Below are 27,421 nucleotides of genomic sequence, written 5' to 3'. Positions count from 1 at the left end.
AAGTCATGTCTATCAAATAAAACTCCAAGAAGATGTGAGAAATCCACTTGAGTCTAAAGAGTCAAGTGGGGCTAGTGTCAAAAATCAATAGAATATATAAAAATAGATCTTAGGAAAATTAATCATAAATTTCTCATTTTATCCTTAAATGGTGAATAAATCTAGTGCAAATCGAATAATATGAGGAAAAAATTAAGTATAAAACCATTGTTTTACTGATCTAATTTGACGTTATCACTTACCAAACACACGGAAGTGCTTATGCTGATGAGAAATCGAGCCCACATTAGACTACTACGATTGTAAAATAAAGTCCGTCCTATAAATATAGAACTCATATTTAAGAGCATTTAGGTAGAATAAAACTCCTTTAAATCTTCTTTCTTGGGTTTCATAGATCATAAGTTAGTAAAAGTAGTTGATCATTAAACAACTGAAAAAATTAGCATTGATAAAGGAAAATGCACTATAGTCATATTTAATTTAACTTTCATGTCCATTGTATCAAGTGTTTCAAAAAACAAGTCTATCATGTTGTATTGGATTCTCTTATCTGTCAAAATAAGATGGAAATGTGATGGAGGACCATCTGGAAGATCAAGCCTGAGCTCTAGGAATTGCCGATCTTGAAAGGATAGAGCGCCCCTGCATGCTCAATGCCTCCGCGCGCTGCTCCACACGTCGTCCATGTACTCCGTGCGTGCGGGACCTAGACAGTGTGCTTTGTGTGCCTTGTTGTTGCTGCCTACGACTACCCATCAGGCTCGGCAACTCCCACCACGGGCAAGAACCCACATCGCCTGCAAGCAGCCGAGCCCTGGCCCGCAGGTCACACCACTCTTCCTCTCTCTTTCCAGTATTATTACTTTCTCTAGTGCTGTCCTTGCTTTTTCCTTTGTTGAGAATTCTCATAGATTTAGGCACCAAATCGAGATACACAAAATTCACTGCTGGTGTCAGATTCGTGTCACTCTCATCGACTGGTGTGGACGCTTGTGGACAGTGATTGTCCTCCACCCGTGGGCCTTCGAGCTGGTCCATCAGGTCATTGGGAGCTTGTCTGTTACCCTAGACCCCTTGTGTCGTTTATCTGGTTTTATGCCCTAGGTCCGCCGCTTCCGCAGTATATTTTCATTACTTTACTAAACTTGCATCATCCAACAACCTTTGCATATCTGACTAGCGGCCCCTCCCTGTGGTGTGGCATGAGTCAATTGATCCTGGCGTCTTCGTGTTACATCAAAATGATAATAGTGAAATCATGTATACAATTGAAAACATGGAGAAATCATGCACCTGTTTCAAGTGGTTCAAGATATGAATGGTCTTACTGTACTTTAAAAAGAGAAGGATACCTCAGAGACCAAAGGGGAAGGTGCATAATCTTTTGTAATTTTGAGCATCACTGGAAATAGGAGACGGGTGATTTCACCGTCTCATTCTGATATAAAGTAAAAAAGTTACCATCCTCAAACAAATACCTGAGTTTAGGCACCAAACTTGTGATTAGTGTTACAATCACAAGGATCTTGGTGTGCATATCAACCATTGAGCAAACCATTCTGACCTATAACTTGATATGTTCTCCATTAAAAAATGTGGAAGCAACTTTGAATACAACTACATTAATAATGTGAGGAATCTATTGTTTGAAACATTTAATTTGATTTATAATTCAAGCATTTTGACATTTGTTTCATAAGAGCTTTTATTAAACTGTAACACAACTAAAATTGAAATACAAAATACTAACTTATCATAAACGTTTTTGCTATTAAAATATTATATGGTCAAGAATCAGCTCACGCACAAACACCAATTGAGATTGTAACTTCAAAGTAAAGCAGTTGGGCTAATTATCTTCATACGCAATAAAATTCAACACTAGTTTTGACCATCGGAGATCAACGTTAAACATGAATGGAAGAACCATGCGAATAAAAGCTAAAATTTATCAGTCACCATTTAATGCAACCCAGAAGCGTAATCATTATTAGACACAATGGCAAACAGGGTTTGCTGACTGGCCTTTGCAAAGGAAATCCTGAAGAAATACTTATCCTCAGACAACATCAGAACCAATTAAACATCATTAATCTCTAGGGGAATAGGAAAAATCCCGAAGTAAAACTAATTTGGACAGCAGGGGAACATGTTATAAGAAGATCCAAAAGTTTTGAAGAAAACATAGAGCAAAGACGACAAAAGAAGACTCTTAAATGGAATTAGATTCTAAGACTCAATGGCAGAGTGGCTTTGCTGCATTACTTGTTACTGCAATCAGAGCCTGGTACTGAGGTATTTGGCAAGAGCATCCTCCGGCTTCTTCTCGTCGAGCTCTCCTCGGTCTCTCCTCCTTCTGACCTTGATCCTAGCCAGATAATCAACAGCAATCCAGGGGAAACTCAGATTGGCCCTGGTCGTGCCGCCACCAATCTCCCGTCTCTGGCGAGCCCGCTCCACCCAGTCTGGATGGTATGCCACCTGATACCAGGCAGATGCTTTGGCTTCATACGCCTCTCCTTTGTCTTCATCATCTTCTTCTTTTCCTTCTTGCGGGCCAAGGTCCTCAAACACCTGTCGGAACTCTCGCCGGAGAGATGCATAGACGTTCTTCAGGCGCTCCTTGGTTTCCCTCTCGCGGCGACTGTCTAGTGACTTGGGCAGAGACCAGACATGGCCGACAACGAGCTCCTCCTCGTGGGCGACACTGTACTGAGCCAGCAGCGAGGCAAGGCGTGCATCATAGGCACACTTAGCCTGCCATGCTGCAGGAAGAAGCTCTGTTGTACCAGGCAGCTCGAGGTCACTGTCGTATGTAGGTGGGCTGGCAGAGCTGCTGTCATCTCCAGAGAGGAGGTCTTTCTCGCAGTGGTCATTGGAGAGGAAGCTGCGCATTTGGCGGTAGAGGCGGCCAAGGATCTTCTCTGACTGGTAGGTAAGGTAGGGTGGCTTCTCCATGAAGTCAGGGTAGAGCTTGGGGCGAAGCTCGCGGGGCATCTTTACAGCCTTGCCGGTCTTGGGAAAATCCACTGCCTGTGCTGCCAGCTCGGCCAGCTTCAGACACTGGGCGTCAGCGGCACCAAATGGGCTCCGGTCTGCCTGCACCACGTGTGCATGGCAGATCTGACCTAGGTTTTCATTTATCATGCTCTTCATGAAAAACTCCACCACATCCTGCCACCCATGAAGAAAGATACCATTAGAATTTCTGAAAACATTCAACAAGTCTGTTTCTACCCTCGGAAGGTGACTTTACAATTCCTTAGACGCAGTACAAAACTCTGATCCTCTAAGCACCTCTCGATAGCCCAAAACCCGAAGACTCATTTTCATCAAAAGAATCTGAGAGAAGAAAGAAAACATACAGCCAAAAGAACCCCATGGACCCCAAAGCACAACAGACCAATGTAAACAGTGAATATTGTTCAGTTTACGTAAGTACCTTTGGGTCGATACGACGAGGTGCGTCACTGGGCTTGTCGGGCTGGTAGTCCATAGGGGGGAAACTCCGACGGCCTGGCGGCAGCAGTTGCTCTTCCCAGGTGACAAAATAGAGGTCCCCATCAAGGTCGCTCCCCGAGGCCTCGTTGCAGTGAGGTCTCTCCCCTCTTTGTGGGAAAACAAGACAATCCACCAGATGGTGCAACTCTGGCACATTCACCGCTTCCAGAATCCTCACATCCCCAGGGTGGAGACACGGGTTCTTGGCAATGGCAACCGTTCCAGTGACTACCCTCCTCTGTGGCTGCGTTCCCACCTCAAACCGCCGACCATGCTGTGAGAAGAAGGCCCTCTCTAGGCTAGGTGACGACACTTGTACGAAGCATTGGCCCTGGTCCAGCACCCCGAGCTCATCAAGACAGCCCATGAGCCACCTCCCCCCAGGCACAAAGATCCTCGTTTTCTTCATCAGGTCCCGCAGCTGAGCTGACCGGATACAGGCAAGCATGCCCCGAAGGTGAGGCTCTGTTTCCGGCCGGAAACCTGCTCCCAGCATCAGCCCAGGCACTGCACCACCATCACCACAAGATGCTGCCACCATCTCAGCCGCTGTCCCTGCCTCCACCACCATCTCATCCAGGCGTCGAAGATGCTCCTCCTGCATGGCAGCGAACACGTCATCCCCCACCCCAAGGCAGGACAATAGTGTTACAATCTGCCGGTTCAGGAACCCAGGCTGGGGTCTTGTCCAGGATGCCACCTCAATCACTGAATGACCTGTCTCAAACTTCTTCATGCTTGGCCTCAGGAACAGCTTGGGGCCACTATCCGTGTTCGAACCAGAGCTGGGCCAGACAGCAATGACACCTTTGCAGCCACCAAAGCGGATTTGATACGCTGATGGTGGATCATAGCGGAGGTGGAGGTGGGCAGCCACCTTCAAGGCCAGGTCGGGTGAGACCTTGCCAATGCCGTCAGAGAAGACATAGTCATTGCGCTTGATGTCCTTGAGAAAGGGGTCCACGGCAGTGGGAGGCAATTCCACTGTGGCCACTGTGGAGGAGAAGCATTGGCCCATGCGGGCTGCCAACTTGGCCACATTACGGTTAGGAAAGCTGCCCATCCAGGCCCGAATAGAGTCCACAGTCAGTGCTCCCTCCTGGGCAAAGAACCATGCTGATCGGTCACGGAGCTGGTTGGCAGAGAAGGCCAGGAAATGGTAGCGCCGCCCGCAGAGGAGGAAGCCCTTCTCTAGAATCTGCCTCACCCGCCGGAAGATAGCTGACTTCCGGGGGCCTGCAGTCTTCACAAGATCTCCTAAAATTGCTGCTGGGAAGAAGGCCAATGTGCCAATGTTAAGCCGCTGCATCCCCTCATCAGTGAAGGTGACCCGCAGGAACCGGTCAGCAATGGCTGCATACTGCCTCAGCACTCGGTTGGAGACCTCGGCAGCTGGTGGCAGGCAGTAGGCCTTTGCTGGCGTGATCACGAGACGTCGAACCTCCACATGGTTGCTGCCAATGTCGCCGGTGGGGCGGGAATTCCAGCGCTGCCAGTCCAGCACCAGCCTCAGTTTGGAGTTGGGGTCGGTAAGAGGCCTCTTGGAGTAGTACAGATGGCACAGTGCTGCCTCGGCAGCACGATCATCATCCTTGATTAGGCTGAATAATTCTGGTGACAGTTGCAATGGGTTGAGGACTCCCTTGTGGATCAGAGCGTTGACCATGAACATGGCTCGAAAACCGATCCCAACAACTGGGGGGATAGCAAAGAAGACATCGGCCTCTTGTGGAGGACGTGGTGGACGGTGGACAGCAAGTTCGGCTGCAAGGTCCTTGACTGCCACTCCCTGCTCACACAGGTAAGACTTCAGCTTCTTCAGCTTTGCTCCGTAGCGTGGGGAGAGCGAAAATCTGTAGCAGCTGTAACAGCCAGCAGCACTGCCCGTAAAATCGGTTGTCCTGACCCATGGATCATCATCGTCCAGCAGGTTAACTGGCTCGGAGCAGAAGACGTCATCGTCTGCCACCCTGTAGAACATGAACGGCACCGAAGCCAGCAACAAGAGCAGGACTATGGACGACGAGTCAGAGTAAAACCTGAGCTCCACAATATCCCTGATGGAGAATTCCATCTTTAGGTCGCACTTCAGCAGAGCCTTCTCCTTCCTCCCCTTGAGAGAGAAGACCACATCTCTAGAGAAGAGAATACGGCCACGGTTGTCAAAGGGGTCAACCAGGAAGTCAACGCCAGACTTGGGCCCAGACCAGTAGACCATAAGATCGTCGGCACCACAGATGAGAGAGCCCATCTGGAAGTCAATGGCTGGGATTTTGAAGGGATCAACAGTCCGCCGGCGGCGCATTAGGAGGCTGCTATCGGCTAAGGATCTCACCACAAGACGACGGCCATGGAGGAGCAGCCCAGAATCCTTAGCAGCTTCGAGGGCTCTGGCCGCGCTACTACTGACTACGAAGTGAACAAAGGCGTGCGGTGCGGCCTTCTCGTAATTGTCAGTCCACTGTGTCTGACTGTTGACCGATGGGTCAACGTCAAAGTCTGGGTATGACTCAGGTGGGGTCCACTGGGTCTTGACTCGGCATCGCCACAGCAGACCCACTTCTTGTTCAAGGAAATCGGCCAGCTCCCGGGCAGAGACTGTCTCATCAAAGCCTCCAATGCTGACCTGGTTCACCACTAAGTCGTCCTCTCGGAGACCCAGGGAACCCATTTCTTGAAGTTCTTCATAAACAAATCAGAGGCAAAAACATGAAGACTCAGATTCAGAATTTAGAATTAATTAAGGAGGGAATTTTGAGAGCGAAAATTGAGCTTCTTTTCTTGTGTTACGAACTTAATCTACAGAAAGATAGCACAGACAGCGACATTAAGAATCAAACAAGTGGACAATTGAGTGCAAAAAATGAGGTTTTCTTTAAACTTGGTGTATTGAAGGAAAATTTTCGCCAGTTTTTGAGGCCTGAAATTCTCAAAACAGAGAAAAGCAGTTCTGGGCATAACCGGCAAAGATTCTCAAAACAGGATTCTCAAAAATTCTGTCCATTAGATTTGGCGATGTTGAATTATGTGGAAGATTGTCGTTGGCTGAAAAGAATCCCAGATGATCCAAGGGATCGATCCCACATGAAAAATCTCCATATTAAGCGTAAAAAGACACCGAAACGCATTAAAAAAAGCATCAACGACCGATCGACTTTAAAAGGAAAGGATAACATACGGATAAAAAGATATCGACCCCGCAAATCTAAAACTCTCAAAAAGAAGAAAATCTTGTTCTCGAAGATGACAGTAGATATTATAGACGATGATCGGCGGATTGCAAAAAAGGAAGACGTGGGTCTTCATTCTATTCTGGTAATCGTCGGTCACTAAGAGATTAAGTGATGTTAACAAAAAAGAAAATCCTTAAATCTTTTGCGATCCTGATGGCATTGGCAATGGGTAGACTGCAAGAAATCCATTGATTTGTAATCCTCGATTACAACTCCTAGAGAGAAAGTGAAGAACAGAAAGAATTCAACGTTCAAGAAAACCCAACTCACCCTCTCGGCTGGAGTTGACGGGAACCCTCGCCCGCCTCCCCGCTTTAACGGAGATCGGGCTTTAATGCTATAAAAGCTTCTCTCTCTGTCTCTCTGTTACGTCAGTCGGCCTCTCTTTTTTTGCTCTGTTACTGATAGAAGAGTTCTTCTCTTTCACTCTATTAATCAACGGAATCTCTCTCTTTCTGTCTCTCTCTCTCACTCTCTCTTTCTGTCTCTCTCTCTCACTCTCTCTCTCTCCCTCTCTCTCCCCAATCTCTCTCCCTCTCTCTCTCCCTCTTTCCCCACTCTCTCCTTCTCTATCTCCCTCTCTCTCCACATTCTCTCCTTCTCTATCTCCCTCTCTCTCCACATTCTCTCCTTCTCTATCTCCCTCTCTCTCCACATTCTCTCCTTCTCTATCTCCCTCTCTCTCCACATTCTCTCCTTCTCTCTCTTCTTCTCTCTCCACTCTCCCCACTCTATCCACTCTCTCTCCTTTTCTCTCTCCTTCTCTCTCTTCTTCTCTCTCACCGCTCTCCCCACTCTCTCCACTCTCTCCCCCTCTCTCTCCTCTCTCTCTCCCTCTCTCCACTCTCTCTCCTTATCTCTCTTCTTCTCTCTCTCCCTCTCTCTCCACTCTCTCTTCTTTTCTCTCTCCCTCTCTCTTCTTATCTGTCTCCCTCTCTCTCCTTCTCTCTCCCTCTCCCCCCTCTCTCTTCTTCTCTCTCTCCCTCTCTCTCCCTCTCTCTCTTCTTTTCTCGCTCCCTCTCTCTCCTCTCTCTCTTCTTCTCTCTCTCTCTCTCTCTCCTTCGCTGTCTCCCCCGCCCTCCTTCTCTCTCCCTCCCCCCCCCTCTCTTCTTCTCTCTCTCCCTCCCTCTCCACTCTCACTCTTCTTTTCTCGCTCCCTCTCTCTCCTCTCTCTCTTCTTCTCTCTCTCCCTCTCTCTTCTTCTCTGTCTCCCTCTCTCTCCTTCTCTCTCCCTCCCCCCCTCTCTCTTCTTCTCTCTCTCCCTCTCTCTCCACTCTCTCTTCTTTTCTCGCTCCCTCTCTCTCCTCTCTCTCCCCTCTCTCTCCTTCTCTCTCTTCTTTTCTCGCTCCCTCTCTCTCCTCTCTCTCTTCTTCTCTCTCTCCCTCTCTCTCCTTCTCTCTCTTCGTCTCTCTCCCCCTCTCTCCTCTCTCTTCTTCTCTATCTCCCTCTCTCTCCACTCTCTCTCCCTCTCTCTCCACTTTCTCTCCTTCTCTCTCTTCTTCTCTCTCTCTCCTCTCTCTCCTCTCTCTCTCCTTCTCTCTCCTCTCTCTTCGTCTCTCTCTCCCTCTCTCTTCTCTCTCTTCTCTCTCTTCTTCTCACTCTCTCTCGCTCTCTCTCCTCACTCTCTCCGTTCTCTCTTCTTCTTCTCTCTCTCTCCTCTCTCTCTCTTCTTCTCTCTCTCCCTCTCTCTCTCTTCTTCTCTCTCTCTCTCTCTTCTCTCTCGCCCTCTCTCTCCCCTCTCTCTCCTTCTCTCTCTTCTTCTCTCTCTCTCCTCTCTCTCTCTTCTTCTCTCTCCCTCTCTCTCCTCTCTCTCTTCTTTTCTCTCCCCCTCTCTCTCTTCTTCTCTCTCCCTCTCTCTCCCCTCTCTCTTCTTTTCTCTCTCCTCTCTCTCCTCTCTCTCTTCTTCTCTCTCTCACTCTCTCCTCTCTCTCCACTCTCTCTCCTTCTCTCTCTTCTTTTCTCTTTCCCTCTCTCTCCTCTCTCTCTTCTTCTCTCTCCCTCTCTCTCCCCCCTCTCCTTCTCTCTCTTCTTTTCCCTCTCCTCTCTCTCTTCTTCTCTCTCTCACTCTCTCCTCTCTCTCCACTCTCTCTCCTTCTCTCTCTTCTTTTCTCTTTCCCTCTCTCTCCTCTCTCTCTTCTTCTCTCTCCCTCTCTCTCCCCTCTCTCCTTCTCTCTCTTCTTTTCTCTCTCCCTCTCTCTCCACTCTCTCCTTCTCTCTCTTCTTTTCTCTCTCCCTCTCTCTCCACTCTCTCCTTCTCTCTCTTCTTTTCTCTCTCCTCTCTCTTCTTCTCTCTGTCCCTCTCTCTCCTTCTCTCTCTTCTTCTCACTCTCACTGTATCCTCTCTCTCTCCACTTTCTCTCCCTCTCTCTCTCCCTCTCTCTTCTCTCTCTCACTCTCTCCACTCTCTCTCTCCATTTTCTCTCCTTCTCTCTCTTCTTCTCTCTCTCCCTCTCTCTCCTCTCTCTCTTCTTCTCTCTCTCCCTGTCCCCTCTCTCTCTCTCTTCTTCTCTCTCTCCCTCTCTCTCCTCTCTCTCTTCTTCTCTCTCTTCTTCTCTCTCTTTCTCTCTCTCTCCTCTCTCTCTTCTTCTCTCTCCTGTCTCTCCTCTCTCTCTTCTCCTCTCTCTTCTCCTCTCTCTTTCTCTCTCTCTCTCCTCTCTCTCTTCTTCTCTCTCCTTCTCTCTCTCTTCTTCTCTCTCTCCCTATCTGTCCTCTCTCTCCCTCTCTCTCCTCTCTCTCTTCTTCTCTCTCTCCCTCTCTCTCATCTCTCTCTCTCGCTCTCTCTCTCCCTCTTTCTCCTCTCTCTCCTCTCTATCTTCTCTCTCCTTCTCTCTCTTCTTCTCTCTCTCCTCTCTCTCTCTCTCTCTCCCCCTCTTTCTCCTCCCTCTCCTCTCTCTCTCCTCTCTCTCTTCTTTTCTCTCTCCTCACTCTCTCCTTTCTCTCTTCTTCTCTCTCTCTCCTCTCTCTTCTTTCTCTCTTCTTCTCTCTCTTCTCTCTCTTCTTTCTATCTTCTTCTCTCTCTCCCTCTCTCTTCCCTCTGTTCTTCTTCTCTCTCCTCACGCTCTCCTTTCTCTCTCCCTCTCTCTCCTCTCTCTCTTCTTCTCTCTCCTCTCACTCTCTCCTTTCTCTCTCTCCCTATCTCTCCTCTCTCTCTTCTTCTCCCTCTCCCTCTCTCTCCTGTCTCTCCTATCTTTCCTCTTCTCTCTCTCCCTCTCTCTTTCTCCTCTCTCTCCCTTTCTCTATCTTGTTCTCTCTCTATTCCTCTCTCTTCTTCTTTTTCTTCCTTTCTCTTATTCTCTCTCTTCCTCTCTCTCTCTCTTTCTTTACATTTCTCTTTCTCTCACTCCTCTCTTCTCTATGCATGTTTTATGAAACCTAGGTTTCAAAGTTTATAAATCTGTCACAAGGTACTTAATTTTGGTACTCCATTAATATTATTTTTTATTGCTATTCAAATGTTTTAGCATAGAAGACCTAAAATCTTTTGGATATCAGAGAATAGCAATGGGATACCATATCACATTCTCATAGAACGTAATACTGAACATGTAAATTTATCTTTTAGATGCCTTATTAAAATTCACCTTTTCATCTCACTGAGCATTGACAGATATTGTGACCTATGACCATGCTTATGACAAGGTTAAATAAACAAACACATGACACATATTATAGTATATTAACGTGATACTTATATTCTTTACCAAATAAGCTTTAAGGTATCAAGACAACAATTTCATCCAGTTTAGCAATCATGCCTTCAAATAGTTCGTTTAATTGGGACAGTACATGATATTTTCTAATCATTCAGTTTTCCTACGAGTTTAACTTGGAAAATTCTTAATATGTATTTTTAATATAGATATTTAAACACTATATCCGTAGGGTTATAGTGAATTCTAGAATAAGAAGCAATAATATTAATGTAATTACATCAATTGAATGTAACAAATGGATTTTGGAGATGTGGTTATACCCAATTTTTATAAACGGAATGGTAAAATTTTCATTTGGATTCAAAAATGTTAATTGTCCGTACAAGTGAATCAGTTCTTTATCCATCAAATCTATTACTCACTAGGAATAATAATAATAGATATATAAGCTTTGAATCTAAAGACTATTGATCTGATTTTAACACTAGATTACCATTACAAGGGCATGCTCTATTGTCAAATAACTGAAAAATATATTGCATTGTTGTATTTGGGCTGGTTACCTGACTAGTCAGTGACTATTCTTGTGGATTCATGAACGAAAAAACAAAAAATGTGATTCTAATAATTGTCACTTGGTTGTAGTGCAGTAAATGTTGGAATATATGTGGCCTTTAAGCTAACCTCACATTTCACATCTCATTCAACATTTCCAAGATAATATATATTAAGTATGATACACAGGTGAGGGTTACATTTGAAGCCCATGAATTCATGAAATGAATAAGTAAGTTATCAAAATATCATATTATGGTAATCATGTTTAGTATTATGTTCTATGATCCTGTGATCTGAGATCCCCTTTGTTGCTCTCTGACATCCGTAAGATTTTAATGTCTGTAAATACTTGTTCTAAATATTAATGTTCAGAGGATAATCTAGAAGGAAATTATATTATCCAAAATATGTCAGTTTCTAGTCCAACTTATATGATGAGTATGGTCAATTTCATAACCATTAGTGTGGAGCCATTCAAGGACAAACTGTGAGGTTGAGTTGTTCAACTGTAATGTTCTAAAAGCTTCCAGAATGATATAGAATTTTCTGGAATCTTTTTTAGAGTCTTTTAGATTCTTCTAGAACCTTCAAGATTCTTATAGAGGCATCTAAATGCTTCTAAAATATTGTGGGTTCCTCTAGACTATTCTATAAACTAATGGATCTTTCTAGAAGCATGTGAGTCTTCCTATATGTTCTAGAAAGTTGTAGAAATCTTCTGGAGAGGGAGGTCTCTAGAAGCTTCCAAGGAGCTCTATAAAAGGAGATCTATGGCTCATCTTGTGGAGTGAATTCTGGAGTTATGGAAGGAATTCCTGAGAGCATCTTGTGAGCAACCTTGGAGGGTTCAAGCTTTGCTAATTGGAGAGTTGTAGAAAATTTTGGGATTACATAGTACCTTGCAAAGAAGCTTTTGTGAGGAGGTGACCACAAGTGTGTATTGATAACATCCGTTATGCACATACCTTTATACATCAAATTCATACTTTTAATGCTTCTTGCCATTCATAATGATGCACGTCATCATTGTTTTAGTTAACTTTCTCCATGGACATGTCAATTCCCCAGAATCTGAAGTTTTAGATAATAAATGAAAAGTATACAAGTTAAGGATAGTTGATCTTTTTTAAGGTCAACTTCTTTTGATATTAACTATTCTCTTTAGATAAATTCGATATACAAGCTAAGAGGAAGATAAGAAGATGTGAAGACAAATTCAAAGTCAATATTGTAATTGACTAATTTTTTTATTCATAAGGGCAAAATTGTAAAAATAACAAAATTTTCTTATCTTAATTTTGGCTGCACCTGACATGATGTAAAACAGAATTAAATTTGGAACCCAATGGCAAAAAATTTCAGCAAAAATGGCGAGTATATTTATTTCTATGAATTTTAGAGTTGAAGGCATCTAATTTGATCTTTAAATCTATTCCAAAATAGGTTAAAAATGCAGGGCCTAAAGTGATCCAACTGACATGGATATGCAGACGTTTGGCACAAAGGAGATTATAGACTTGGAGAGGTTAATATAATCGTTTCCAAATTTTCAAAATATCCAATATGCTACCAACTTCTTGATGTTTTAGTTTTTCGCAGATGCAACATGGCAGGTTCATGGTCATTACATACGGCGTCATGAAATCTAGATCGTAGATTTGGTAAAAATCAACCAGCGGGACAGAACTATAGCTCAAGAGAAACTCAGGTGTCATATCACAAATGGATGGCGGCAATCAGCATCACATGTGGTGGGACCCACCACATTTTCGACGTGACCTATCATGTCCTGAAGCGTGTCCTCCTTTCAACTGTCTGAACTTATTTAAAGGGATCAGAAGGCTGAGATTGCACGAGTTCAGATATTTTCTCTTATAATTATCTCTCTTTCTAGATGAAAATACATTGTTGAATCCTTGTGAAATCCGAGTGTGAAGTGGCGCTCTTCAATCAAATTCAAGGTGTAGACATGTTGAGGAATAAATGATTTCTTTCCTGGGAATGAAAGTTTACAAATTGGTCAACTGAGGGGGGGCAATTCAACGACTTCAAACCAACTTGCCTCAAAATCAGAAAGTGGATAAAATCGTCCCTTAATTGTGTTTTAGGGCCTTAGCTTCAGCAATGTTGGGTAAGAAACTTGGGTTTCCTCTGTCATGTGACCTGAATAGCTTTAATTATTGCTTCAGTTTTTAGACCAAAATTTGATTGAAACTTATCGTAACTGACCTCTTTGGTCTCCATTTTTTGTAAGCTGATTGATCCAATGATTTTCCATCAAATAGTTAATGGGTTCACATGATTATTGAGTCATTTGATCTTTCATTGACTTAACTTTCTTCTGATATCAGTTTAGAAAAGATTGATTAAGTTGTGGTATCAGAATCTGTGATTGACCACCACATGTTTATGCGAGTCATAATTTCTGGATGGTGAAATACCGCAACAATTTTGCCCCTGTCTCTCCATTAATCAACATGATTTTTTTCACAACAGATTCTTCTCCTGATGAACTATCCATCTATAGCTTAAATCATGATTTGGTTTTCTTTTGCCTCCAAAATTCCTTGTTTGAGAATCACATATCCATGCGAGTTGCAAATTTCTGGAGTCAACTTACAGAAGTTTTATCTCTGTGATTTTTATCTAATCCTCATGTTTTAGGTGTTAATAGAAGTTTCTATAGATTATCTTTCCAATGCCCCAATTTTGTGGAATTCCATAAACTTTTGGCCATCGAAATGTCCCTTTGACTAACTTATTCTCATGCGAGTTTCAATTTCAAAATCTTGACTTTAAATAATCATATTCTTTTGGTAAAACCCTGAAAGTCTTCAATTTTAGTGTTTTTGGGTTCTACTAGTTATGGTCTTTCTATAATCACAAAATGTTCGTAAAATTTTCTTAAGATGTGCTGGCTTAAATTAGCGGTGACTTTTCCCTATTTTGTAGGTCAAAGCTAACGGAGTTGGCTTTGACCATTCAACTCTTGATGATCAAATTTGGTTTAGGCAAAACGATGGTTCTCTAATATGGACTTAAAGTTCTTCTCCCATTTCCCTCTAAAAGAATTCCAAATTTAGAGTAGGTGACCAAGTCAACCATAGAAGGTCAACACTAGTTCTCTGTGGATTTGACCCATACTCATCATTATGCCCGTGTTTTCAATTTAATTTTGAGCAGGAATTCATAATAACTGTGTGATCAATTGTGATTTTTTATATGCATCTCGACAACTTGCATCATGTATCGTCTGGTTGGTTAGTCCCTTTTGTAAATTTTTTCTCTTTTCTCATTTTGTACTTGATGTTTTGGACCTCTAATGTAAACATTTATGATCCCCTTCAAGAAAGTTATTTTTCTTTAATCAGTGTGTGTTTTTTGTTACTCTCGTCCGTATACTCTTGCTGGATTCTCATCCTTAACACAAACCATGGGTGATCTTTGGGGAAAGAGTTCATCGAATTGATCTTAATGAATTCATAAATGGTCTTATATTTAGAGTCAATCAAGATGATCTATGTTACAGTTTTGTAAGTGGTTATCATACTTGAGACACTAAAGCTCCCTTGTGGATGGTCGGATGTTTTTTTATTATGAACTACAAAATCTATCTTCAATGGATTCCAAACTGCCCTAGCTCATATACAACAAATTCATAAAGATGATTGTGCGACCAAAAAAGGGGCATTCTTCTCCATAATATTTGAGGAGATTAACTCAATAAAGAAGATGTATAATTAAATCCCTAGAAATTGTATAAAAATAATAGAAAAGGTGTTCTCCAATGATTTTATAACGCATAGTCCTAACCAGAATGATCAATTAGGGTTTTATTATTAGCCTTATCCTAAGTTATTTTTGAGAGCCTACACATGTGAAGGATTATACGTACACAAGATTGATGATGGTTAATATTCCACGAGAGAGTTGACATACTCCTCTATATATATTATGGGGCATAGAGTATAGCTTGGCACCCCATGAGGCAACAATTTGACCAATCAACTTGGTTAAATCGATCCTTGATTATTTAACATATATTTTATTTATTTAATTAATAAGGCCAACCCAATGAAGGTTAGAAGGTCATTGAAATTATTAGCCAGAGTGATACATGAACCTAAGAGGTCATACAAGATTTTTGGACGTTGGTGGATGTAACCTTAAGCACAAGGGCATATATTAAAAGTTCCTAGTGATGTGAGCTTTGTGAAAAATATTCAGACCTTTATGAAAATTTCCTGGAAAGTATAAATAGCATGACACACACTCATTTGATATAATGTTAGTTTGAATGGCCCTCTCCTTTATTCTTTTCCTCTTCGCAAGTCGTGCTTTTGTTGAGACTGGATGGTGACAAAATCATATTTCTAGCACTAGGGTTCAAAGGAACAAGAGGAGACCTAGTGCTCTAAGGACCATGTGGATATGCCTAGACGTAGAGATATGAATGGCTTGAAGATGCTCACTCAAGGAAACAAGGAATACAAATTTGGAATGTGCAAAGGTGATGCTTTTGGTTTCCGATCTGTCTTCCATTTGACATTTTGTTTGACAATAAAGTCGAACCTATTGTAATGTGTTTTTAAGAATGTGTTCTTAATATTCCTATTCAAAGGATACTTGAGAAGGACATTATGTCGTGTCCTAATAAAATAACACTATCTAGTCACACTCATATGAGTATGTCATGTCTCATAGATACTAATGTGGAGACGCTAAAAATAGATAGTGAGTACTCTTTAGCAGAAAGTATTCAATGAATTTATCCATACAAATTCCCAAATTTTTTGATTCAAATCATGGTTGTATAGGTGGTCCCTATACCTGAGACATCTTGTGGACAGATGGTTGTACTTTGACTATGACCTATATGTTCTTAAACATGGAATTCTAAACAATCTTAGTTCGAGTGCATCAAGAAGTCTATGACAACAATCAAGTGCTCAAGAGGTAATCTTACGCCCTTGGTATTAGAGGAGACAACTCAAATAATATGATGTGATGAAGTTTGTAGTCCTGTTTGTGAAATATCATTGAAGAGTTCTTTATTGATTTCCAAAAGCATCAATATTAAGTCGGATGACTAATTAGGGTTGGACTATACCTAAGTCATATTAGGAGCATCGATTGGATGAGGGACTATACTTTCACAATAACCAATGACAGACAGTTTCCATGAGAGAGTGGGCACACAATCCTTTGTTTCCTCCACAACACAATGTGTCGCTTGGGACCCCACTGTCTAGAAACTTGACCTCTCGATTGGGTTTGATAGATCCATCTTTAATTAATGTATGATGATATATTTGATTAATTTTAAAGGTCAACAAAGGTTATTGGGCATTGGAATCATAAACTAGATTGATACATGGGCCTAGAGGATCACATGTAAATAGTCTTGAAATACCAAAAGATATACTTATAGTTTGGGGGTTTTTACAAAGCATATGCACATTATAAATAAGGGAAGGCCATGAACAAAATTCACCCAATGATTTGATTTCAAATTCATTATATACTAAAAAATATACAAATATTATAATAGATAAAAGATGAATTTGATTTTTGGTAAGACAATATCAATATGTATCCTTAATTTATATAAAAAATATAAATTTATGCAGCATCAACCAATTTTATTTCCTGGTGGGGACTAATATTCTAGTTAGATGAATTTCTTTTGAAATATACAAAGTGGGAAACTTTTGACTGAAATAAACATAATTTTTTGTCACTATTTCAATAATCAGATATCAATGAGCTTAAAAACTATTTCCAAAACCATAACATTTTTTTATTTTTTTATCACATGGACTGTTAAAATTTCGTTGGAGCCATATATACAGTTCCTCTTTTAATCATTTGAGTATATATTCCAGAACAGAGAAAACGATACTCCTCAAAGCGTCCCATTCTTTTCATTTATAAATCCTTTTTCAGCCTTTTTCTTAAAGGAATGACTTATCAAATAAATATATCACAGATCATTTATAAAATAACTAATTATTACAAGAAACATATTGAATATCGGGATTCATAAATCCAAGAGAATGCACTTCTTCATGAGTTTTCTTTGTATATTGGAATCTTTGAAAGTAAGAGATGCGTGATTCAAAATTCCATTAAAGATTAAAGAGGAGATGAGCACAAATACACCATATGAGATTGGTCTCCCCTTGTATGTCATTAATGGTTGGGTATAATACTATTGAAGAATACATATGGAACTTTCCCCCTAAAGAACACCTATTGTCTAGGATATGCATCTACATTACAGTTTCTACTATATCAGACATACTCATTACATGAGTGGTATTGGGTAATGCTATTATATTTGAATATTGGGATGTACATCTTGAGAATCGTTTGAATAGGAATAGTTATAACACATGTTTAAAGACAAGGGATCAATGAATCATGATATTATCATATTTCACTAAGCCACTGCATGCATTCAATGAGTTCATTACAAACAATACACGAGTACAATAATAAATATAAGTTTATTTAAACGAATATTAAAAAGACATGGAAGTTTTATTTGCCATCAGGCCACATAATATCCATTAAGATTCTAGAAAGATTCAAAATAGTTGATTCGCGGTGATAGTTACAGGTACAATACAAATTTGGTACTTTCTTCATTACTAGTATTTTAAAAATGATATTTCTTTATTAATATTCCATTATTTTTTCCCTTGGTACACTTTTTTAAGTGACACGTTGGGTATTTAAATTTAAAAATAGGCCTTTATAAAAATCCAAAAATCAGAATATCAATTCGCATTTGCATTCAAAATAAAATAAACTACTTTTCATCCTCTAACTTCTACAATGAATATCCTCTATAAAAATTACTGAAATGAGATAACACTGATTGAGGAAAATATAATCTAACCAATAGAAAAAATAAAATGAATCAAGCTTCAGGATAAATTACAAGTGATAAGATGATTTGAAATATTTTCTATCCTTGAGGATAAGATAATAATATGGCTAAATGATGCCACAGATCAATAATTTATTATTCATAGGTATTTACTTAAGATTTAAAAAAAATTACTATTTGTAAACCATTTCAAGAAAATCTATTAATTCGGAAACCTCTCTCTCTCTCTCTCTCTCTCTCTCTCTCTCTCTCTCTCTCTCTCTCTCTCTCTCTCTCTCTCTCTCTCTCTCTCTCTCTCTCTCTCTCTCTCTCTCTCTCTCTCTCTCTCTCTCTCCCAGTATTCATAACACGTCAGAATTCACTCTCCCCCCTCTTTGGCTTTCTTATATTTCTCTTCCTTCCTAAACTGCATCCGTTTTCTTGTTTTAGTAAACCTCCTAGTTACATTGTCTTGGTGCTCTACGCGAGACCCACTTGGAGATACGGGGTAATTTTCAATCCCCAGTGAAAGTGAGGTAAGAGAGAGAAAGAGAGAGAGAGAGAGAGGGGCCAATGCCAATTAAAGGCTATAAATGCTAAGGCACGTCGCCAGTATCATTCTTAGGAGAAGCACCAGCAACTAGCGGTGCTTCCTCTCCTCTAGTTTCAATTCATCTCCTCCGTCGGCTGTCTGGCAACCCTTTCATTTGGATTTAACAATGGGGAGTTTAGGAAGCAGCGGCAGTTTCAAAGAGAGGCTCAAACCTTACATGCTTATGATCTCTCTCCAGTTCGGCTATGCTGGCATGAACATCATTACAAAGAAGTCTCTCAACGGAGGCATGAGTCACTACGTTCTTGTTGTCTACCGACACGCCTTCGCTACCCTCTCTATCGCCCCCTTCGCCCTCGTTCTCGATAGGTCTCAGAGCTCCTTTCCCCTCCCAATTCTCTCTCTCTCTTTCTAGCCTTTTATGTAATTGTTTCGTCTCTCTCTAGGCCTTATACGTGATGGGGTTTTCTCTCTCTAGCCTTTTACGTAATGGTTTCGTTTCTCTCTAGGCCAGTAGGCCTTATGCGTGATGGGTTTTTCTCTCTCTAGCCTTTTTGTAATGGTTTCGTGTCTCTCTAGGCGTTATACGTGATAGGCTTTACTCTCTCTAGGATTTATAGGTCGTTGCTTCTTTTGTCTACTGACTTTCTACGTGATTGGTTCTTCTCTCGATTGGCCTTCTACGCAATGGGTTTCTCTCTCTACTCGCCTTCTACGTAGTTGAATGTTCTGTCTACGGACCTTCTACGTTATGGGTACTCTCTCTCGAGGCCATGAAAGTGAGGTGTTTTTCTCTCTCTCTCTCCCGAGGCCTTCTACGAAATGGTTTCTATATCTTCTCTCTAGGCCTTCTACGTAATGGGGCTCTCTCTCTCTCCCTCTCTCTCTCTATCTCCTCTCTCCCCCTCTGTCGCTGTGTCTATCTCCTCTCTCTCTTCTTCTCTCTCTATCTCCTCTCTCCCCCTCTGTCGTTGTGTCTATCTCCTCTCTCTCTCCCTCTCTCTCTATCTTTTCTCTCCCTCCTCTCTCTCCATCTCCTCTCTCTCCCTCCCTCTCTATCTTTTCTCTCCCTCTCCCTCTCTCTCCATCTCCTCTCTCTCCCTCCCTCTCTATCTTTTCTCTCCCTCTCCCTCTCTCTCTATCTCCTCTCTCTCCCTCCCTCTCTATCTTTTCTCTCCTCTCCTCTCTCTCTATCTCCTCTCTCTCCTCCCTCTCTATCTTTCTCTCCTCTCCTCTCTCTCTATCTCCTCTCGTTCCTCCTCTCTATCTCCTCTCTCTCTCCCTCCCTCTCTATCTCCCTCTATCTCCCTCCCTCTCTATCTCCTCTCTCTCCCTCCCTCTCTCTATCTCCTCTCTCTCCCTCCCTCTCCCTCTCTCCTCTCTCTCCCTCCCTCTCCCTCTCTCCTCTCTCTCCCTCCCTCTCTCTATCTCCTCTCTCTCCCTCTCTCTCCATCTCCCTCTTCCTCTCCCTCTCTCTTTCTCCCTCTTTCTCTATCTCCTCTCTCTCCATCTCTCTCTATCTCCCTCTCCCTCCCTCTCTCTCTCTTTCTCCCTAGGCCTTGTGCATAACGGTTTTCTCTCTCTTTTCTTTATGCATCTACATGTTGGGTGTGTGCGTTTCTCTCTCTCTCTCAAGACATTCAATTTAAAGGGTTTGTCTCTGTACTGACAGGGAGGTGAGGCCGAAGATGACTCTAATAGTGTTCCTACACATCTTCGTTCTAGCCATGCTTGGGTAAGCTTAGCCTTCTCCCGGACAGCTATCTTCCTTTTATGGCTAAGATATCATTGCATTCTTGTAGGCCAGTAATTGATCAGAATTTCTACTACGCTGGACTGAAGCTCACCTCTCCCACCTTCTCCTGCGCCATGAGCAACATACTCCCAGCCATGACTTTCATCATGGCTCTCCTCTGCAGGTAGAAACCCTAATGTTTATTAAAATTCAACTTAAAGATACCCTTTCATTGCATTCTTAAGGAGGAATCAATCAATAAACAGAAGATAGAGAAACAAATGAATCCATAGCAGGGGGATGTCCTAGCTGTTAAGTCGCAAAACTCTAAAAATATCCCCCTTCTATGGAGGAATCAATCAATAAACAGAAATCAAGAAACAAATGAATCCATCGAAGGGGGATGTTTTTTAGAGTTCTGAGACTTAACAGCTAGGACTTAGCTTAATCATTTAAGAGTAGTGGGGTTTTACTTTTGAGACAAGGATTGGCCCTTATTTACAGAAAGCAGGAGAAACTTAATCCTGTTTAGTCCATTCTAAGTTATCCCATCCTTTTAATTAGGATAGCGTTAGCCTCTGCATATTAATTAAACCCCATACACACTATTGGAATGCCCAAATCTCATTTTAACTTAAAAGGGAAACATTTTAGTGAGATTTATAAGATAGCTTATGATCTACGACTTGTTTATGTTACTCTCTATTTAGGAAATTAAAACTTAGCTAGAATTTCTTCTGAACAGACTGGAGAAGGTGAACATAAGGAAGGTGAGATGCCAGGCGAAAGTGGCCGGGACGGTGGTGGCTGTTGCTGGAGCCATGATAATGACACTTTACAAAGGACCCATTGTGGATATGGTCTGGACTAGCAAAACCCACCAAGATAATTCCTCAGATTCTGCTAAACAAGCTGCAACCGCTGAGACCGAATGGATAAAAGGCTCTGTTTTTCTAATCATAGCCACAGCAGCGTGGGCGGCGCTTTTTATTATACAGGTAAAACTTGGAGCCTTTTCAAAAGGGGAAAAGAAGAAGAAGAAGAAGAAGAAAAAGAAGAAGAAGAAGAAGAAGAAAGAAAGAAGGATTGCACTTGGCTGATAGAGCTAAAGAGATTTTCTTCTTCGTTGTCAGGCTTTCACCCTTAAAAAGTACTCGGCCCCGTTGTCTCTCACTGCGCTGATTTGCTTCGTGGGTACTCTGCAAGCTATCGTCGTCACGCTGGTCATGGAACATAAGCCCTCCGCGTGGGTCATTGGCTTCGACATGAATCTTCTCGCAGCTGCATATGCCGTTAGATTCTCTCTCTCTCTCTCTCTCTCTCTCTCTCTCTCTCTCTCTCTCTCTCTCTCTCTCTCTCTCTCTCTCTCTCTCTCTCTCTCTCTCTCTCTCTCTCTCTCTCTCTCTCTCTCTCTCTCCCTCTCTCTCTATCTCTCTCTCTCTCTCTCTCTCTCTCTCTCTATCTCTCTCTCTCTCTCTCTCTCTCTCTCTCGCTCTCTCTCTCTCTCTCTCTCTCCCCCTCTCTCTCTCTCTCTCTCTCTCTCTCTCTCTCTCTCTCTCTCTCTCTCTCTCTCTCTCTCTCTCTCTCTCTCTCTCTCTCTCTCTCTCTCTCTCTCTCTCTCTCTCTTTCTCTCTCTCTCTACCTATCTCTCTATCTGTCTCTCTCTTTCTCTCTTTATCTATCTCTCTATCTATCTCTCTATCTCTCTATCTATCTATATCTCTCTCAGGTCTCTATCTCTCTATCTATCTATCAATCTCTCTGTCTCTTTCTCTATCTATCTATCTCTCTCTGTCTATCTCTCTATCTATCTATCTCTCTGTCTATCTCTCTCTCTCCCTCTATCTATCTCTCTCTCTGTCTATCTCTCTATCTATCTATCTATATCTCTCTCAGGTCTCTATCTCTCGATCTATCTATCAATCTCTCTGTCTCTTTCTCTCTCTGTCTATCTCTCTATCTATCTATCTCTCTCTCTGTCTCTCTATCTATCTATCTATCTCTCTGTCTATCGCTCTATCTATCTATTTCTCTCTCTCTATCTATCTCTCTATCTGTTTATCTCTCTATCTGTCTATCTCTCTATCTATCTATCTCTCTGTCTATCGCTCTATCTATCTGTTTATCTCTCTATCTGTCTATCTCTCTATCTATCTATCTCTCTGTCTATCGCTCTATCTATCTATTTCTCTCTCTCTCTATCTATCTCTCTATCTGTTTATCTCTCTATCTGTCTATCTCTCTATCTATCTATCTCTCTATATATTTATCTCTCTCTCTGTCTATCGCTCTCTCTCTCTTTCTCTTTCTTTCTCTCTCTCCATCTCTCTATCTCTCTCTCTCCCTCTCTCTCTCTTTCTCTCTCTATCTATCTATTGATCTATCTATCTCTCTGTATATATATATCTCTCTCTCTTTCTATCTATCTCTCTCTGTCTATCTCTCTTTCTCTCTCTCTCTCTATCTATCTCTCTATCTCTCTCTGTCTATCTCTCTATCTATATATCTCTCTTTCTCTCTCTATCTATCTATCTCTCTCTGTCTATCTCTCTATCTATCTATCTCTCTCCGTCTATCGCTCTCTCTCTCTCTCTCTCTTTCTCTCTCTCTCTCTCTATCTCTCTCTCTCTAATTCTCTATCTCTCTATCTCTCTATCTCTCTCTATCTCTCTATCTCTCTCTCTCTCTCTCTATCTATCTATCTATCTATCTATCGATCTCTCCTTTTCTATCTCTCTATCTATCTATCTATCTCTGTTTATCTATCTATCTATCTATCAATCTCTGTCTCTCTCTCTCTATCTATCTATCTATCTCTCTTTGTCTATCTCTCTCTCTCTCTTTGTCTATCTCTCTATCTATCTATCTATCTCTCTGTCTATCTCTCTCTCTCTATCTATATATATCTCTCTCTGTCTATCTCTCTATCTATCTATCTATCTCTCTCTGTCTACCGCTCTCTCTCTTTATCTATCTATCTATCTCTCTGTCTATCTATCTCTCTCTCCATGTCAATCTCCTTCATTTCGCTTTTCTCTCTCCATGTCAGTCTCCTTTTGCTTCTCTCTCTCTCTCCATGCCTATCTCCTCTCTACATGTCTATCTCCTTCCTTCCGCTTCTCTCTCTCTCTCTCTCTCTCTCTCTCTCTCCATCTCTATCTCCTCTCTCCGTGTCAATCTCCTTCATTTCGCTTCTCTCTCTCTCCATGTCTATCTCCTCTCGCAATGTCTATCTCCTTCCTTTCCCTTCTCTCTTTCCATTCTTAGCTCCTTTGTCTCTCTCCTCTCTCTCTCTCCATTGTGTTCCTTTCTCTCTCTCTTTTCTCCATTTCTACCACCATTCTCTCTGTTTTCTTTCTCCATTCTGAATCCATTTCCCTCTTTTTCCTCCTCCATCTAAATGCCCACTCTCTCTTCTTTCTCCATTCTGTCTCGTTCCTCTCTCTCCTTCTCCATGGTTATCTCCGTTCTCTCTCTCTTTCTATCTCTTTCTCTGTATCTCTTTCTCCATGTCTATCCCTCTTCTCTCTCTCTTCATCTCTACCTCCTATCTCTATCTCTCTCCTTTCTTTCTCTCTCTTCAAGTCTATCTCCTTTATCTCTCCTTCACACCCTCTCTCATTGCTCTCGCTCCCTCTCTTTCTCTATCTCGCTCTACCTATTTATCTCTCTTCTATTAATAGATCTCTCTCCTACTTCTCTGTCTCAGTCTGCATCTCTATCTCTCTCTTCTATTTCTCAATCCCTCCATCTATCTGTCTCTCGCCCTTCTATTTCAGTATCCCTCATTCCATCTCTATCTCTCTTTAGCTCTCTCTCCATCTGTCGCTCTCTTTCTCTTTCTTTCCATACCTCTCTATCTCTCTTTTTATTCGTTTTCCTATCTCTCTCTATCTTCATCTCTCTTACTCTATATCTGTCTCCATCTCTATTTCTCTTTTTATTTGTTTTTCTATATATCTATCTCCATCTCCATCTATGTTTCTATTTCTTTCTCTATCTCGTTATCTCCTTCACTATCCTACTTTCTATTTCTTTCTCATCTCTTTCTCTCCATCTCTATCCTACTTTCTATATCTTTCTCCATCTCTTTCTCTCCTTCTCTATCCTACTTTCTATTTCTTTCTCTATCTCTTTATCTCATTCTCTATCCTACTTTCTATTTCTTTCTCCATCTCTTTCTCTCCTCTATCCTACTTTATATTTATTTCTCTATCTTGCTCTCTCTCTCCATCTCTAGGGTCTTTCTATATACTTCTCTATCTCTCTCTATAATTCTTCCTATAATTCTATATCTCCATCTCAATCTCTCTCTATATATCTTATCTCTTTCTTTCTCCCCATCTCTCTCTCTTTCTATTTTTCTCTATAATTCTATGTCTCTCTATGTCCATCTCTATCTCTCTTTCTATTTCTTCTGTAATTCTCTATCTCCATCTCAACCTCTCTTTCCATCACTCGCTCTCTCCATCTTTATCTCTCTTTCTATGTCTTTCTCTATAGCTCTCCATCTCTATTTATCTTTGTATTTCTTTCTCCCTCTCTCTCTCCATATCTATATCTTTTCCATATATCTCTCTCCGTCTATAGCTCTCTTTATATTATTTTTTCTATATATCTCTCTTTATATTTGTTTTTCTATATCTCTCTGTCCTTCTGCATCTCTACTTTTATTTCTTTCTCTCTCTATCTCTATATCTCTTTCGATTTCTTTTCTTTCTATCTATCTCTCCCCGTCTCCATCTCCAGCTCTATCTCTATCTCTCTTTATATTTATTTTTCTATCTCTATTTATATATTTTTCTATCTCCATTTATATTTCTTTTCTATCTCTTTCGCCGTATATTTCTCTCTGTCCCCCTCCATTTGCTTCTCTAACTCTCTCTATCTTTATCTCAATATCTGTTTTTCTATTTGTGTCTCTATCTCCCTCCATCTCTATCTCAATATCTCTCTTTTTATTTATTTCTCTGTATTTTTAGTTCTTTGTTTTTTTCTCCTTCTACTTCTTTCTTTATCTCTCTCTCACCTCCCTCTTAAATTTTTTTGTCCATCTCTCCCTCCATAGCCCTCTCCTAATATACCTTTATATTTATCTGCATATATACTTATACATGTACCAAGACAGCTGCCTTCCTAGCAATCTATCACTCCATCACACACAGCTTCTCTCTGTCTCTATTCCTACTTCATGTAGAAGTATGAAGCAACCTAAAATATGTCCATAAGCCTATATCTCTATTTCTTCCTTGTTTACTGTGACATTACGAATTTATGGAAGCCGGAGCTTGATTGTGCAGGGGATTGTGACATCTAGCCTAGCATACTATATGCAGGGCCTGGTCATCCAGAGGAAGGGCCCTGTTTTTGCATCAGCCTTTAGCCCATTGATGATGATAATAGTGGCTATCATGGGATCTTTCATCCTCTCGGAGAAAATTTACCTGGGAGGGTGATTCTTATCTCATTTACCCTCATTCTCTTCTTCAACAATATCACTGTATGAAAATTTCTAACTTTGGTTTATTTGAATAATCAGGGTAATTGGTGGGATGCTTATTGTGGCAGGCCTTTACGCTGTCTTGTGGGGGAAGAGCAAAGAAACTGAAAGTGATCAGAGAACCGTTCAGGAAGCTGATCCTCAAGGAAACAGTTTCCCCATTGCAGCAGATGCTCAGAAAGAAGTATTTGGATTGCCTATGAAATTATTAAAATAGAAAAACCATACATAAATAGGTTTAAGTAATATCTTTCTTTACATCGCCCTTTTTAATGCATTGAAAAGAGAATCCAGAACTTCGTAGATTGTATTATGGTGCGGCATTCGTAGATAAAGAGTAATAAGGACAGAAGAATTGCTTGTGAATTCCTTGTTCATTGGCTGTGGCCTATTTCAAATGCACTTGTCCCTCGGTCATTGAGCTTGTTAGCCTTTCAAAGTCTCCTTAGTGTATTACTCCTCTCTCTGCCTCTCTCTCTCCCTCTCTCTCTCTTTGATATATATATATATATATATATCCCTCTCCCTCCCTCTCATATATATATACCCCTCTCCCTCTCAGAGAATAAAAAAGGCGCAATATATGAATAGTTCAATGAGGGCTTTGTAACTCACACCTTCAACATTAACACGCTGACCATATAGATACCAAGATGAGCTATGCTGCTCAAATTCCAACAAGGAACCAGATATTCAAAGAAATACACTATAGATGATATAAGGTCCAAGCACTTGATAAAAAAGTCCAAGAGAAGAAGAGAAGGAAACAAGGAATCCCAATGTAACTTGCGAAGCCTCTCTAATAGACTCAAGCACAAAAGCAACGCTATTCTAGGTCCAATGGAGAGTACAAGAAACTGGATAAACCTTTTTTTTCCTCTCTCTATGTCCTCTATTTGAGAAAGGCCTTAATTGATTCAATGTGCCCTTAAGAAGCACAAGCTTGCTCCCTCCACAAGCTCCCCCTGCTTCACAAGCAATAGGATGAACTCTTGAGCCCTCTCGAGCTTAACCTGGGTCTTGGGAGCTTTTGGTACCATTCTACACTTGGTGGTGAGCTTCAGCCCTCATCTTCCGCAGAAGCCACCACCTGAGCACAATCAAAATAACACAGAAACAAGGCTAAAATGCCCTAAATGAACTATTCTAGTCCAAGCTAATGGGCCATGTTTGAAAATGTGGCTTTTAGGGCTGCAACATAAGCAAGTCACATGCCTTCTAAGTGGCCACATGCCCAACAACCTCCCCCTTCAACCCATAATGGGAATTATGCCATGATTGTCATAATGTTGTCATGCCGACTAGCTATCGGCAAATCTGTTGTTTCTATTGGCAGGGTCTTTATCAACATATCGGCTCCATTATCATCAGTGTGAATCTTCTTCAGCTCTAACTGCTTCTCTTTAATCGCACTTCTGATCTAGTGGTGGTGCACATCAATAAGCTTTTACTCGGAATGAAGAGTGGGATTTTCACAAATGGATGGCACTTTGGCTGTCGCAATAAATAACATATTATTTTTTCTTCAGCCCAAGTTCTTGCAAGAGCTCCTTCATCACAACATTTCCTTTCAGATATCATTAGTGGAAATGTATTCTGCCTCTGTAGTTGAAATAGCTATACGCTTTTGCAGTCTGGACTGCCATGATACAGCTTCCCCTGCAAATGTGACCACATAGCCTGAAGTAGACTTCCTCGTGTCAACATCCTTGGCCATATCAGCATCTGTATAACCAGATAGTCCTAGTGGTCATCTCCAAAACTCCAAGATACCTTTGGGCTTCCTCTTAGATGTATCAATATCCCCTTGA

The 27,421-nt window shown here is 41.4% G+C and overlaps 2 protein-coding genes and 1 long non-coding RNA gene across 3 annotated transcripts; 1 reads left to right on the top strand and 2 right to left on the bottom strand.

The window, feature by feature from the left end:
• Positions 1–454: 454 nt before the first annotated feature.
• Positions 455–1,362, bottom strand: LOC144715560 (uncharacterized). The gene is made up of 2 exons (XR_013584655.1): positions 1,297–1,362; positions 455–1,193 (listed from the first exon to the last, which is right to left on the bottom strand). It is a non-coding gene; the product is annotated as an uncharacterized LOC144715560 (long non-coding RNA).
• Positions 1,363–2,045: 683 nt separating this feature from the next.
• Positions 2,046–7,277, bottom strand: RDR6 (RNA-dependent RNA polymerase 6). The gene is made up of 3 exons (XM_078590493.1): positions 7,008–7,277; positions 3,446–6,186; positions 2,046–3,177 (listed from the first exon to the last, which is right to left on the bottom strand). The coding sequence occupies exons 2-3, from the start codon at positions 6,173–6,175 to the stop codon at positions 2,281–2,283; spliced, it is 3,627 nt and encodes a 1,208-aa protein (XP_078446619.1). The 5' UTR covers positions 6,176–6,186; positions 7,008–7,277; the 3' UTR covers positions 2,046–2,280.
• An 11,119-nt stretch (positions 7,278–18,396) lies between these two features.
• UMAMIT9 (nodulin MtN21 /EamA-like transporter family protein) lies at positions 18,397–26,127 on the top strand. The gene is made up of 7 exons (XM_078590552.1): positions 18,397–18,744; positions 20,048–20,110; positions 20,178–20,294; positions 20,856–21,108; positions 21,244–21,402; positions 25,411–25,562; positions 25,650–26,127. The coding sequence occupies exons 1-7, from the start codon at positions 18,542–18,544 to the stop codon at positions 25,825–25,827; spliced, it is 1,125 nt and encodes a 374-aa protein (XP_078446678.1). The 5' UTR covers positions 18,397–18,541; the 3' UTR covers positions 25,828–26,127.
• The last annotated feature ends 1,294 nt before the right edge of the window (positions 26,128–27,421 follow it).

Source organism: Wolffia australiana, chromosome 19, assembly GCF_029677425.1.
Source record: "Wolffia australiana isolate 7733 chromosome 19, ASM2967742v1".
In the NCBI taxonomy this organism is placed as follows: domain Eukaryota; kingdom Viridiplantae; phylum Streptophyta; class Magnoliopsida; order Alismatales; family Araceae; genus Wolffia; species Wolffia australiana.
The sequence above is the reverse complement of the archived record's forward strand: the minus strand, read 5'-3'. Positions and strand labels throughout refer to the sequence as shown.